Below are 14,514 nucleotides of genomic sequence, written 5' to 3' on the forward strand. Positions count from 1 at the left end.
GAAACTGTGTTTTTTCAAACACAAAGAGCTGAGGTGTGCCCTGTGAAGAAGGCACCTTTGAAAACTGAGCCTATTGGAGTAGTTTGCTGTTAAAGGAGTGGACTAAGAGCGTTTCCCAACCTTGGGTTCTCAGGGAACACTGTCCTGGATGTTTTAGTGTTAAAGCGCGCCTGATCAGCTCATCATCAAGCTCTGAGGAAGCCTGGAAATGACAGTCATCAAAAGACAGGGGTGTTTGAGTTTTGAAGGATTGGAATAAATGCAGGACAGTGTTCCCTGAGGACCACAGTTAGGAAACTGGACTAAGGTGCATGTTGGTAGGTGCAGAACTGCCATGAACAGTTTAAAAAAATTGCAAAAAGATGTTCCCCAAAAAATACTATGAGCATGTATTATTTTTGTCCTTGTTTGGTCCACAAGTTTGCTTTTAAAAGATTGTGTCAAACAAACTTCTGGGAAGACACCACCAAACCATGGAGGTGCTGCACTTTGCAACTTTATTTATTGCAAAAAGCGTAAATATTGCAAAAAATAATTCCTGATCATGCCTTGAAAAACAAATCCCATGGACAATTAGCTCAGCTCCCATTGTAGATTTTTCATTGATTAAAGAGGTACCAGCAATGTGTTCATATGTTTAGTCAACAAAGATGTTGCTAATGTTACCTATGCAGCCTAATGTGAGAACTCCATCTTTGTAGAGCTCATGAGATGAGCTGCTCATTTCCATAGCACTATCACTTTGATGCTCCACAAGCACAGACTCTGCTCCTTCATGCTCATCATCCAGTCGCTGGGCAACAGCATCTCTCTGAATCTTCTGCTCCAAACTAGAAAGATCGACTGAGGAGATAAGAGCAGGCAGGTGAGAAACACTGAAGATATTTTGAAGATCAGAAGCAGAGTTTGGTTAGTTCTTAGTAAATATACTAAATATATATCTGAATTTAAAGTACCCCTTAGTAGAGTGGAGACAACAGGAAACAGTCAATTGGTAGAAACTCCTGGTGAAGCTACTTTTAGCTGCGGTGCAGCATAATACTTTTTTTTTTAAATCATAAATTGTTTTAATGCTTTCAAGGTTTTTGCATCACTGTTGAATGCTTCTAATTATCCTGGGTAGATTACTGTGCTGAAAGACAAAAGATTAGTTGTTTTTCCTCCCACCTCTCCCTGATGTGATCTCCTGACAGGATTTAAAAATGTCTATAAGACCTCCAGCATGACTCCAATCAGGCTTCTTCCTCGTCCTCTTCTTCTGGAGAACTGCAGCAAACAAGAGACAATAACTTCAAATGGAATAATGCCCAGGAGAGACTGGATTCAGATAAGACCAGGTTATCCTGATGAATCTGAACTGTGGGCATCCTTCAGTTATCTAGTACTTAACTATTTCCTCTCATCTCACCTGTGCTGTAGGGCTGCCCAGGATGTGAGGTAAAGCACACTATATTCAGGCTGGGAAACTGGGAGGCCATGTAGTGTTTCCAGGCAATCACCAGTGGAGGAGGACACAGGTCAGCCTTGTTCAACACCAAGATGACATGCTTCTGCAGGTCTTTTGTGATGTAATGATAAAGATCTGGAGGAAACTGCAGCACCTGGGTAGTATAGAGGAAAGCATACATTCTTTAGAAACTGTCTTTCAACAAAACTTTTAGATTTTTCTTGTTTATGGTAATAGATTAGCCACATTAGGTGTGTTGAAGCAGAATAATTAAAATTCCTTATTATTATCAGCACGTGCTAAAAATATTAATGGATTTAAGAAGCAAAATGTTCTTTCAATAGAGAAAAAAAGTAATTTAAGACACCAAATAAAAAAGAAGTCGACTAAAGATCTACAAAAACAAACAAAAAATAAACAAAAATCAATGCAAGTGAGGAACTATGAGCTTGTGAGAGCAGAACCTTAAACATGTTCTTTATCTCCCTTCAAAAGACTTATAAATTATAAAATTACTTGCTTCATTATCTGACCTACCGGATGTCTGATGTCAACAATAAGCAAGATGATGTCTGACATCTCCAAAACTCTCCACAGTTGTCTCCATGTCTAAAAAACAAAAACAAAACGAGACCTTCAGATATTTTTCAGCTTAAATCTTTAAATAATGAGAAAAAAAAAGTTTACAGCGGTGACCAACACAAACTTATTTAAAAGGTAACAAAAACATAAATAAGAGATCAATATGAATGTTTGCATACAGTCTTATTTATTTAAAAAAGCCTTTTCTTTTATTGAAGAAAGGCTTAAAGGTCAGCAATAATAAAATGACAAACGCATTTAATGCTTGTTGCCAATTCAAACTAGATAATTTATTTCTTCATTATTCAAACATAATTACTACAAATAAAAACTATTATTCAGAGTTTTAATACACTTGATTAAGAAGAAGTCAGTGTTCAGTCAGAGGTTTTTGAACCCAAGTAACTCGTTCACTAGAGACTGGACACCACATAAAGAGAAAAATTTCAGAAAGCACCAGTAAACTAAACATTAAAATGTTTAGTTTTTCTTTTTTTACATGGTGTGCATGTAGAAATTGTCAATAGAGAGTGGACAGGACTTTATTTTTTGATGAAAAACTAAAATATTTGCAGCAATAACCTCCGTTGTAAATCTGAATCCTCCTTTGTTTCATTTCCTACAGAATTTGTCAAGAAGCAGCTCTAATCTGACTCAAACATTCAGACTATTTTACAGTCAGTTTATCATTATAAATCCAAACCCTACAATGGTGCACATTCAGACATAAAACAGACAACCAGCAGCATAAAGGACTTCTTTTGGTACATGCAGGAACTGGTATGGTCATCTGAGCTGCAGGACCGTCTCGATGACCTTTGGCACAGTGGATTTTTGTTTTTGACTGATACATACTCGTAGCTCCGTAATACCAGAGGAACCTCTATAAAGTAGAAAATGTGATACTTCCTAAAATCAATATTTAGCACTGACAGATAAAACATTACCTCCAGATTGTGCTCGAAGTGGCTGAGAGTACCAGGTGGGTTTCTGGAGTGCAAGTCATCCAGATAATCTCTGTAGGACTTTTCTTCTTTCTTCATCAAGCTCTCTCGCGTCATGTTGTAGGTCCAAGATGGTCGTCGTGGGAATGAGAGACCTGGTGGTGCACAGTGACGTTTTAGCAGGTCAAGCAGGAAACCAGATTTTTGTCCCATAATGCCTATTACAGTGCTATCATGAGGACGAAGCTCAAATCAGGCTAACGTTTTTCTGATGGGTAGATTTCATTGATGTCAACTTCCAGTTCCTTGTCAGAAACTGGCTGCAGAACCTTCTCTCTGGCCAGCTTCTTCCTCTTTTCCACCTCCTCTTTACTCTCCTTCTCAAAATGGAGTCGAAACCTAAAAAATAAAAAAATTAATAGGTGAAGGGGGTACACATCTTATAACAAGTTTTTTCTTCCTATTTTTTTGTATCTTTACATTAGAATCCATTGTTATTACAGTTATATGAATTGACCAACTTCACAAGAAAAGTCTAAAGCTTCAGTTTCAACACCAAAAACATGAAAGAACAAAAAGCTGCCATCATGTAAAACGAATTTATGCTAAGAATTGTTGCAATATTTTCACTTTTATTGCTCTTTTTGACCTGCTCCTCTAGTCAGGTTCAGTCTCTGTAGAACAAGCGCATAACATTTCTCCACAGGCTTTCATGGTACAGAGAAAAGCTTTAACACAGATTTTCTCAGCAGAGTAGAAACTAATTTTTCACCATCATAATATCCTAATGTATTATAGCATTAAATCCTCAAAATGGACTTTGGCTCACATCACAAAGAGGTTATTCTTCAGTTTAAATGATGTGACTGTCTGGTTTATGTATCATTTTGTAATACTATTACTATGTTCTAAATATATAATCTCACTTTGAGGCTCTCTTTTGTTTTGGCACGGAGTTCACATAAAAGCAAATGATAATTGCAATGTGACTTGTAAATGTTTGTAACTGAATTTTGACATGTGTGAAAGGTGAATTCTGGATCTCACTGCGCCCTGTAAAGGGCTGGAGACTTATTCAACTTTTTCCTTCACCCTCTGATAGCTGGGATACATTCCAGAAATCCTATGACCCTACTAAGGATGAATCAGAAACAGAAAATATATAATTACTACTAAAAATGTAAAACTGGCATAAAAGTCGCTCTTAGTCAAATGGAAATTGAGTATTAACACTCACCTGTTTGGATCATATCTACCCTCTCGACTCATGGGTTGTTGATTTATTTTTCTAATGTCAGTCGTCTCACTATCTGATGTGTCTGATTGACGTTCTCCTCCTCGCTCCACGCTGGCATTTCGGCTGCTCGGCCCAGAACCCGTGTCACCTAAAGACAAGGTCGCCACGATTTTTGTAAGAACACAAACACTTTTTTTGATTGAGGCCGTCTGAAAATGTTACATCCTAAACTATTTGTACTGAATAAGTTTGTAGTAAGTGGTTTAACTAAGATTCACTGTCATTTCTTTTTCTCTTACAGCTGATCTTAACCAATATTTCCCTACTTCTTAATTTTGATTAAACAGAAAACATAAAATTTATGTACTGGGAATTTAAAAGACCAATGAGAAATTGAAGATCCCTATCTAATTAAAAGACACATTAGCAACATGTGCTTGTCATTGACCTCTATATTAGCAGTTCATCATTTTGCTGTTTATGTTTTCACTAAACACAAAAGACCACTCCTTACTATTTAAAAATGGGTGTAAAGTTTTAGAGTACCTATATAGAAATAAATCAAAGACAAAATTATGCTGGTAAGCTTTATTGAGGCATTTATTTTTCAATAGCAAAAAATATAATTTTAAATTATAGAAATAATCCTGATTAATTTTTCTTTTTCAAATATATATTGAAATATTCGACATGCAAGACATCCAAACAATGGTGTAAGCACTTGTATAAGTCAAATGACAAACACGGGACTGAGAAGTTTTATGTTTCAGGTACCATGCTATGACGTTCATAAACTAATCTCGGCTAAGAAACTTGTCAAACATATCTCCTTTCCTAGCGGAGCATAAAATAGAACAAGTCTTCGATTATTAACAGATAACTCTACTAACACCAGCGTTCATTGTTTTGGTTACAAAAACAAGAAAACTTAGATATTACTCGTCAAGTTCAACAGTATGCCGCGACTCTGTTTTAGCAGCAAAACTCATAATAATAGGTATTCGCATACGTCAAGCACATTGAATGTGTCTCACTTAATACAACATTCAATGAACTACGCACATTCACTCACTGAACTTAGCCGTGAAGCTAACAGCTAACGCCTGCATGCTAACGCTAACAGCAGATTTCGGTTACCTCTCTTTCTCTCGCGCTTAACTTGGAGCTGTTTCTTCTTCTGTTTGTTGCTAAATGGCTTTTTCCGGGGCATTTTCGAAGAAAAAAAAATGTTGTTTATAAATACCAAAAATATATACGTGCTCTATCAGCAAGTGCTACTTATTATACAGCTTTCTAATTGCCGTTATTTACATGAGTGAAGTTTCTCGACTCCTCCACATTTCAGTGACGCCACAGCCAATGCGGACTGCGGAGAATTGTGGACGAAACCACCTGGATTATCCGAAACACGGCCTAAATTATCGTTCTTTTTTGTTGTAAAACAAAAAAATACTTCGTAAAACCTCTTATAGTAAAATTAAAATCGAAAAAATAAACATTTTAAGCTTTGTCATTGTAACAAAAATACCACTAGGTGACAGATAACCCCCCTCCATTCCTCTAAAATGGTACCGTCCACTTTTTCATAATTCTGCACATTCCAGCAGATCAAGCAAGAAAATGCACAATACCATGCAGTGAATACAAACCCAGCAGCATACGAATACACTTTCCCCAGAAATAAAATATATTTTACACATCTTCAAAATAAACACAAAGTACATTATTAACTAAGCTTAATTATATTCTCATTTTTTACTTTCAAAGCAAGCTTTTTTCCAATTTACAGACAAACATGAAAATGTAAAATATTTTAGAGTTTAATGTCATATAAGCAGAAAGAAAAATGCATGAACCGTTATTGTGTAAATATGTCTGTAAGGTATCAAACATTGTTACTATGGAAGCATCAGAGCAAGAGCACATTTGGAAAACATTTTTTGGACATACACAGACAGCAATACACTGGACATGAACATGATGGAAGTCATTACTCTCCCAGAGTAATCATTTCAAAGTCCACACACAAACCCAAATTCATCCAGTTGGTTACCAAAACCTTGTACACACAAGTACTATAAAAACTAAATTTGTATTATTTTATATCCGACTTTTGCTTTGTTCCCTGACAAGGAAATCAAATTAATATCCCTTTTAAAGTTAAAAACATTACAAGAATGAGTATCGCAGAGGTATTAACACTGATGTATAAACTTAGTCTCTATAAGAAAGCATAAGAATTACCTTAACAGTTAGTTTTCAATTTTATGAACAAAAAACCATGAAGAGCTACTGGGAAAACTTTCATAGTGCTGAAAAATAAAAAGGCAGTAAAAACGTCAAAGAAAATGTGTCTTTTAGACACTTTCCTGGGATAAAACCATCACTGTGATGGACTGAAACGTACTTTATTACAGCTTTAACATGCAGTTTGTATTTAGACATGATGGCTAAGTGAGAATAACATAAATCCAATATAGCAAAAGGAAAAACGTACAGGCTTCAGCATAATATATCAGCATGATTTGTCCTGTCTGCCTTACATCATTCAGGCAGTCAACAGTTGTAAAGTTTCAATATTAGTATTGCTTTAAATTTTCAACTCTCTTAGCCTCTATTGTTCTTAAATAACTCCTACTTCTAGATAGTTTTTAAGAGTTGAGATGCTCCACTTGAATGGTGGATGCCGACACAGTGAGACAGAGGTCTTTGTGGGAAGTGATGTCCGCCACACTGACTGGTTTGTACTGGATGTCACTGGCAGACACTGTCTTATACTGATTCAGGTCAAATGGACAGGTGATTTCTGTCTGGGGGTAGCCACTCTGGCTCTGGGCCTGCTGGCCTTCCCCTGCTGCTCTGCCCACAGCTCCTCCTGGTTGTCTCGATCCTCCATCTGCACTCTCTACCTGGCTCTGAGTTCCTGTCTGGCCATGGGTTTGGCTTTGGTTCTGATGTGCCGACTGTTGTGCCACGGCTACTGGTGCAGTCAACTGGTCAGGGTTGTGTTTTTCCATGTGTTTCTCCATGTGTTTCACCAGATACGTCTCCTGGGATGAGGGGAGGATAGGTAGAGGGGAAACAGTGGACATGTGACTACACGGTGTAAAGCAGCTGCCAGCCGTCTGATGCCAGTGAGGCGTTTCATAGTGCTTCATGTAGAAATTCTCTTCAGAAATGGACATTTGTCTTACTGAGGTATACGAGCGGTGGCAGAGACCACATGAGTAGATCCTGGCGTGTTTGACAGTGTGTGTGGTCATGTGTGCTTCCAGGCTTCCAGCATCTATGTAACCCTTATTGCAGTGCGTGCACTTGTAGGGCTTGTCTTTGTTGTGTTGACGCCGGTGGGACTGAGAATAATATATCAGATAAAAGAAAAAAGCATAAAAATTGTCACAGTACATAATAGAGCTGTCTAGACAATTGGTTTGGTTAAGCAGAGAAGAAAATCCGGGCATACCTGTAAATTGGAGAGCTGGGTGAAGGATTTTTCACAGCCTGGGTGGCTGCATTTGTATGGTCTATCTCCAGTGTGAATTCTGAACAGACACAAACAAGTAAGCATGGTGACATGAATGAAGTGGTATTTTGTCAAATGCAGAATCAACCGAGAGGACCTGGTGGCAAACGAGATGGTGGTTGAAAATCATCAGCCGGAAACAGAAATTGCCAAATGGAACAGGAAAATACAAACAACCTATCATGTTTAACCTATCAATGTTTAAAAATAAAGTTATAAATGTATAACATGAACAAAATACTAAAATTCCTGATGTATGCATAATAATAGCATGTATTAAATATATAAAAATTAGATAAAATACTGTGTTTAATGAAAGAAAAAATAAGTATGTGTTTGAATGTGTTGGTTATTATTCTACATAAATTGTACTTTCTATTGATAAAGAATATAGTAATGTAATCGTCTATTATAATGAATTAAGGGGCAGGCTTTAATAAGGAATCCTTCTGCTTGCTACCTTTCAAACATGGATGTAAGATATAGCATACCCATTGTCAATTGTGCTGATGCAGATGTGACTGTAACATATAACTACATGTATAAATGAACATGTTTAAATAAACTAAATAAATAAATATATATATCCTTTGCTGGAAGCAGAAATTTCACTTTAATTCAGAGTTGTAGCCAAGTTTATTGATGTTGATATTCTGGTTCTGAACTTCCTTCTGGCTTATGATTTTATCTTGTCAGCCACCAGGTCTCCCTTGAATCAACACAAGTCAACAATGCTTATGATGGGAAGAGCTATTTGACTCGCCAAAAACGGTTGGGAGGTACGAATACATGCATGATAGTACCTTGCAAAAAAAAAGTGAAAAAATACAAAAAGAAAAACATAAAAATAAATGAAAAACAAGATAGGGTGAGTCCATACGGAGCTTCTCATCGGTGCAGCGACAGTGAGGCGCACTGGTAACAAAGAAAGAAAAACAAAAATACACACACCTGCTGTGCTGCTGAAGATGACTGAGCTGTCTGAAGGACTTTTGGCAGTACGAGCAGGTGTAGGGTTTCACCCCCGTGTGGATCCGGATATGCTGTGCCAGGTAGCTAGAGTTTGCAAATGACTTAGTGCAGTGGGGACACTTGTGAGGCTTTGACTCTGTGTGGTTCCTGATGAGGACAGACAAGAGGACAACAGAAACAAAAAAATCGTAAACATGAATGGATAAATATGCTTTAAAAAAAAACACTCCATATAAATGTCTAGAGAAAAAAGAAATTACATTTCATAGTGTTGTAACTTATGAATTCTTAAACTGAGATATGTGACTGTATAGTTTAAAAAAATAAATGCTTAGAATAAAAAATAACTACGTATTAACACTAGGTTATAGGTGTAAAAAGTCCTGTAACATGACGAGGACAAAAAAAGAAAGAAAAAAAAAACAGTGGAAAGATGGAGCTGCATTAGTATGCACAGCAAAGATAACCTGCACATCTGGGACAGCAAAATAAAGCTGAACAATGCGTTTGTTTGTACAAGACAGATATGCAGCAGCAGAAGTTAAAACAGCAACATTTAAACGGCTTCCAGTTCATGCTATGGTAGAAAACCACATAGAACTGTGACATTTTTGCAAGTTTAATTCGTCTGATTTACCACAATAAAGGGATATCATTAAAATTATTATGCAAAATGATACAATTATCTTAAATTATTAAGCTTATGCTTATAAAAACGCATTTTTCAAATTGGTAAATTGAAACATCCAATTAGATTTCTTACATAAATTCAAACAGTCTAAAAGTCATTAGATGGGTTATAAAATGAAAATACACAAAATTTCTCAGTTGCTTGTTGGATCAGGCGCTGATGCAACACAGTGGCAAACATAGTCCTCCAACAAAATTTCAACACTAAAAATTATTAATACACAGAATTAAGAATGATTCCCCTTTTAAAAATAAGAAAAACTGTGATTTTAAAAATGTATTTGTTGCCGTTTCTTTTTTAAAATTATAAAAGTCTAATGAAAATAAATGAAATCTGACATCAAGGAAGCCAAAACCACATAAAAATAAAATCCAAAAATGGAAACAAACATTTACATTACATCTTAATTCAGCATTCAAATGAAACGTGAGCATAAGCATCGTCATTGAAGCACAAGAGCAGTCACACAATGAGTTGTTATTTATAGAGCAACAATGACATAAGGCTGACATGTTAAACACATTTGTAAATATAAGTGCATGTCTAAGTAGATGACATAAAAGATAGGAAATACGTAAGCACATGCAGAGAAGAAAAATGCAGTTCAAACAGCACACATGGAAGCATGAACTGTGCACAAGCACAAGTGAAACTAAAAAAAAAAAAAAAAAAAACAATCCCATGAAGTCGTTTTACATTTTCATGCAAATTTTAACTAACAAAACATCTAATCTAATATCAGCTTTTTGAAAAAGTCAATGAATGGAGCTGAGAGGATGTAAAATGTGTTTGCGCATTACTCGACTAACTTTCTCTGCACAAAGAGAAAGGGAGGAGTAAAGGCTTCTACAGGTGAGGTGCAGCTTGGCAGGTAAAGACAACAGAAGTGTAGTTTGGGGCTGGTAGTGAAGGGAAGAACGGGGAGGGGTCAGTAAGTACCGTGTGTGCTGCTGTAAGTGACTGAGCTGCCTGAAAGATTTCTGGCAGTAGGAGCAGGTGTAGGGCTTGGCCCCGCTATGGATGCGGATGTGCTGGGCCAGGTAGCTGGAGTTGGCGAATGACTTGGCGCAGTGAGGACACTTGTGAGGTTTGGCCTCTGTGTGCGACTTGGAGTGGATCTGCATGTCAGACTTATTGAAGAAGGTCGCCGCACACATCCGGCACCTACAAGCGGAGAGACACAGAAATGGGAGGGCGGGATGGAAGAACCAGTATGGGGGAGGAGGACACAGAAGAAGAGGATAGAGGATATTTTAGGGGATCGAGAAAGAAGACGAAACCCATTTGATGAGTGAGAAAAATTAAATATGGGAGGGGGAAAATGAATGGAGGAAGATATGGGATAAATGAAGAGTCGGGGCACACCCAGAGAACACAGAAAGACACGCGTAAGGGCAGAGTTTAGTGAAAACCAAAAAGGAGAGGCTCACAGATATAATAGAAAGTGGAGGAGCATGCAATATAAAAACAAAGGGACTGGAGGGCAGGTTTATGTGCAGTGTGTGCAGAAGCAGAAAGTGTCTATGAGGCACTGATGTATTTGTTTTCTCAGTTCAGGTAAAAAAAACAAATAACTGTCTGCTCTAAAGCAGGCATGTCCAACCAAAACATGCAGAGAGGAGTGTTCAGTCACTGTGTTTGACATCTTTAAAAGCTTAACATTGATGGTAGTTTAAAAGGACACAGAAGTAATTGCATTCCACAGGCAGAGCTAGAATGCAGATCAGGCGATCTCTTTGGGGCCATACCTGTACGTCTTAGTGCCGTCTTTGTGGCCATGTTCCTCATCTTCATTGGAAAGCTCATATGGGTCTCCTGTGTGGTGCTGCAGAGTTGTAACCTATTAAAAGTAAAAGGTACTTAAAAAATGTGGCTACTACCTTGTTATTTCCCGTGTGTGGGTCTCGTCTTACCTGGCCACCAGGTGTCAGGTGTGCCAATATTAGTGTGTCATTTCCCGGAACGCGAGGGACTGTCGTCTTCTTCTTTCTTCCTCTTTTGGAGGGGGCTGGCATCACTACCACATGGGAAGCCCCGTCGCCTTCTTTTTTGTCTATAACAAGATCAAAAACTGCTGGTCACGAGAAAACCAGACTTTTGAAGAGGTCAGCCGCCTTTATTTTTATACAGGAACACGCACAAAGCATGATATCTAATCAGACGCTCTGTAAAAGAACATGTTGTAACTTATTGTTTTTTTTTTTTTTTAATACTACAAATGTAATTAATTTTCTGTGATGAGATGATCTTGAAATACGTTTTATGCTTCAATGCTAAAGATGTTTTGGTTTGCTTAAATACAAACCAAGTGACATTATTTGTTTTATTTGTCTCTGAAACATGTGAAAACAAATAATTACAGCATTAAATTTAATTTCTGTGTAAATTATAAAAAAATAAAGTAATTGTCTGCTTGACTGTTTGAATTATTGGTTAAAGATGTCCTGGATTAATTTTTAGTGAACTGAATCATATCAAAATGCACCAAAATTGACAATGAAATGTATCTGCAACCACAAATTATGATATGAATGGTTAAAATGAATTTTTACACCCCTAATTGAAGGATAACATAATGAGAGATACACAGTGTAGTATGAATGTCATACCTGCTGAATGGAGCGCTGAAACTATCATGGTTCCTGCTGGGTGACCAGAGACAAACGACTGGGAGGAGGTGGGAGAGACCAGCGTTCCCTGAGGCGTTGTGATGACCAGACCAGCTGTATGAGGAGATTCACAGGTGGAAAAGTTTGTCATTCAACATAATTATGTCCCAAACTCTTACCAACAGATGCATATTTTACTTCTTCTGCTGTGTCTAAATTGATTGAACTACTTTATTTCAGCCCAACGGCTGTTTTATGAACAGAAAAGCAGATGTTTGTTGGGCCTCAAACCCTCCTGAAGGCCACATTTGCTCCAGTGAACTAAATGATTAAACATTCTTCTGTTTATTTATGAGTCAGGGGTAAACTTCAGTCTTGCTTTGTTTGAAATCCTGCACCAATTATCTTATGCTAGACCCACATTAGTATTAACAAAACAGAGCCTGATATCCCCTGCAAGCAGAAGCAGAAGAGTACCTGCTGTCATGATGCCTGTGGAGGGAACCGGCAGCACTGTGATGTTCTGGGTGCTGTGAGGAGGGTTGAGGTGTCCTGCATTGCCAACCTGGCCCCCTCCATCTGTTTTGGGCCCAGGAGTGGGAATGGTGAGGAGAGCTGTCTGGTAGTGGGAAGAAGGTGGAGAGAACGGCGCATTCTTCTCCTGTTGCTCCTTCATCTTGTTAAGGAACATGGCATTCTCGATCTGACAGAAGGCAGAAAATGTGGTTTTTGGGTTTGGAACAAACTCATGCCGTTTAATTTAACAGTATTTTTCTGAAATGAGATATAAAAATTGAAGGACGATGTGCTTCAACACAGATTTGACTAAGAATTTGCATTGAACAGAAAGTGAAATTAAGCCCATGCCAAAGGAGCTTAGCTTATACAGTCCTACCTGTCCTTGCACGGCGGGGACGGGAGACCAGAAGTAGGACGAATTAAAGTGAGAGTCTTCCATCATATCTGAAAAAGACACAAAAGAAAGTATAAGCGTTTCAGTCCTGGTGCCCAATCAGATTAGAGCACAATGCAGCTGAACTTGAAATGGTCTATAAGGTCAAACATTCACTGTCTTTACAAATGAAGAAAGACGGATTGAGATTATGTGCTGGTAAGAAGAATCGAGCTGGGATAGGGTTGGAAAAAAAAAAACACGTTTTCCAAGAACTAAATTTATCCAAATCTTTCAGTAGTCAGGGTTCTTCGATTGCTCTTTTCATCCCTTTCATTCACTAAATAACACCTACAATTCTAGTTTTCATATTGGGATTTAATCAGATTCATCTATATTCATAAAACTACTCTAAAGGATTGAATTTTGCACAAATTTACATGTATAATTTTTAAAACTCAGACTTGTCAGTTTGTCTCTGTCATATCTTCTGTAAATTATAACCATGTGTTTTTTAACAACAAATTCACTTCGTTATTTATTTATTTGATCAACCCAATTTCATTACTTGCTTTTTTTATTGCAATATTATTTTCATTTAATCTACTAATTCATATTAATTAAGCTTATTTTTAGCTAAATATGAAAACATTACATGAATAATTGCGTAAAAACTAATTAACACAAATGTCTAATATAACAATTTTTGCCAGTTTATATCACTTTGGGCCTTGCTACAATTTGACAACCTATCCAATTCTCCTTCGCCCAATAGTAGCCAGGTTAGACCCTTGTGACCCCGTGACCCCAAAAAGAATAGAGTGAGTTAAGAAAAAGATTCAATATGAAGAAGATTCAAAATGTCAGCCGTGAGGAGGCCTTTTCAAATCTCAGTGACAGATAATAAACTTTATGTTTTCAATTCTTGTTAATCACCATTTTTGTTTTGAATGGTAAAAAAATGTATAAACCTGTAAATGTATTTTAAACTCTGTAAAAGATTCTCTTTTGAATGAAAGAATTAGACTTATGAATCCCTTTTTTTTTTGCTTTGTTCAAATTATTTTTTTTTAAATGTGCTTCATTTGGGTCAAAAAAATAAATTACAGTGGAAAAGCACAATATGACAAAAGCCTTACAGAATCACGAACAAGATTTCCTCCTATGTAACTTCGATAAGCTACTAAAATATAAACCATTAGAAACACATTATGTTCACAGATAAATAAATAATGGAGAACGCAGTTGTTGCATAAGCTCCAATATTGTGGGTGAAAGACTTTGTTATTCTGATATTATATATTTTTTAAGTCAAACTCTCGCTTATAAACCAGCTATTACATAAATGCTTAATTTAGCCGCTGATGTTAAGTGGGATCCACGATAGTCTCTAATATCAAGACATCTAGGCCCGATTAGCCACAAAATGACAAGGTAGCCATAACAATAATCAAGCTGTATCTAATATATTCCATGTATGTTGTGTTTATAATAACCCAAAACGCGAAAACATGACTCCATTTCGGTCCCTGTAATGGTGTGGTAAATTAGGCCCGACGTGCTGGCTAAGGAACGGTTAGTAATGTTGTGTTGCTCTCCTGGCTGGAAGGCAAAAAA

The 14,514-nt window shown here is 37.1% G+C and overlaps 2 protein-coding genes across 6 annotated transcripts in view; both read right to left on the reverse strand.

Moving 5' to 3' along the window:
- Positions 1-5,580, reverse strand: part of gnl1 (guanine nucleotide binding protein-like 1) — a 9,056-nt gene extending 3,476 nt beyond the window's left edge. Inside the window, exons 1-8 of the mRNA XM_024267798.2 lie at positions 5,348-5,580; positions 4,211-4,358; positions 3,236-3,372; positions 2,977-3,128; positions 1,985-2,056; positions 1,409-1,601; positions 1,168-1,266; positions 667-843 (exon numbers count right to left, since the gene is read on the reverse strand). Coding sequence (XP_024123566.1) covers positions 667-843; positions 1,168-1,266; positions 1,409-1,601; positions 1,985-2,056; positions 2,977-3,128; positions 3,236-3,372; positions 4,211-4,358; positions 5,348-5,420 — 1,051 coding nt within the window. The 5' untranslated portion in view covers positions 5,421-5,580. The remainder of the gene's footprint in view (positions 1-666; positions 844-1,167; positions 1,267-1,408; positions 1,602-1,984; positions 2,057-2,976; positions 3,129-3,235; positions 3,373-4,210; positions 4,359-5,347) is intronic.
- A 296-nt stretch (positions 5,581-5,876) lies between these two features.
- The window catches only part of znf384b (zinc finger protein 384 b), a 9,035-nt gene continuing 397 nt past the window's right edge, over positions 5,877-14,514 (reverse strand). The window contains exons 1-11 of one of the 5 annotated variants that reach the window (XM_024267804.2): positions 14,394-14,504; positions 12,901-12,968; positions 12,483-12,708; positions 12,006-12,119; positions 11,310-11,449; positions 11,145-11,236; positions 10,336-10,560; positions 8,685-8,852; positions 7,674-7,752; positions 7,405-7,563; positions 5,877-7,260 (exon numbers count right to left, since the gene is read on the reverse strand). In XM_024267804.2, the coding sequence (XP_024123572.1) occupies positions 6,862-7,260; positions 7,405-7,563; positions 7,674-7,752; positions 8,685-8,852; positions 10,336-10,560; positions 11,145-11,236; positions 11,310-11,449; positions 12,006-12,119; positions 12,483-12,708; positions 12,901-12,968; positions 14,394-14,418 (1,695 nt within the window). In that variant the 5' untranslated portion in view covers positions 14,419-14,504 and the 3' untranslated portion in view covers positions 5,877-6,861. Of the gene's footprint in view, positions 7,564-7,673; positions 7,753-8,684; positions 8,853-10,335; positions 10,561-11,144; positions 11,237-11,309; positions 11,450-12,005; positions 12,120-12,482; positions 12,709-12,900; positions 12,969-14,393; positions 14,508-14,514 lie in introns of those variants that run through there. The other 4 variants (XM_036216085.1, XM_024267807.2, XM_036216086.1 and 1 more) reach the window with 4 other exon arrangements.

The sequence above is a fragment of the Oryzias melastigma genome, linkage group LG16 (assembly GCF_002922805.2).
Source record: "Oryzias melastigma strain HK-1 linkage group LG16, ASM292280v2, whole genome shotgun sequence".
NCBI lineage: Eukaryota > Metazoa > Chordata > Actinopteri > Beloniformes > Adrianichthyidae > Oryzias > Oryzias melastigma.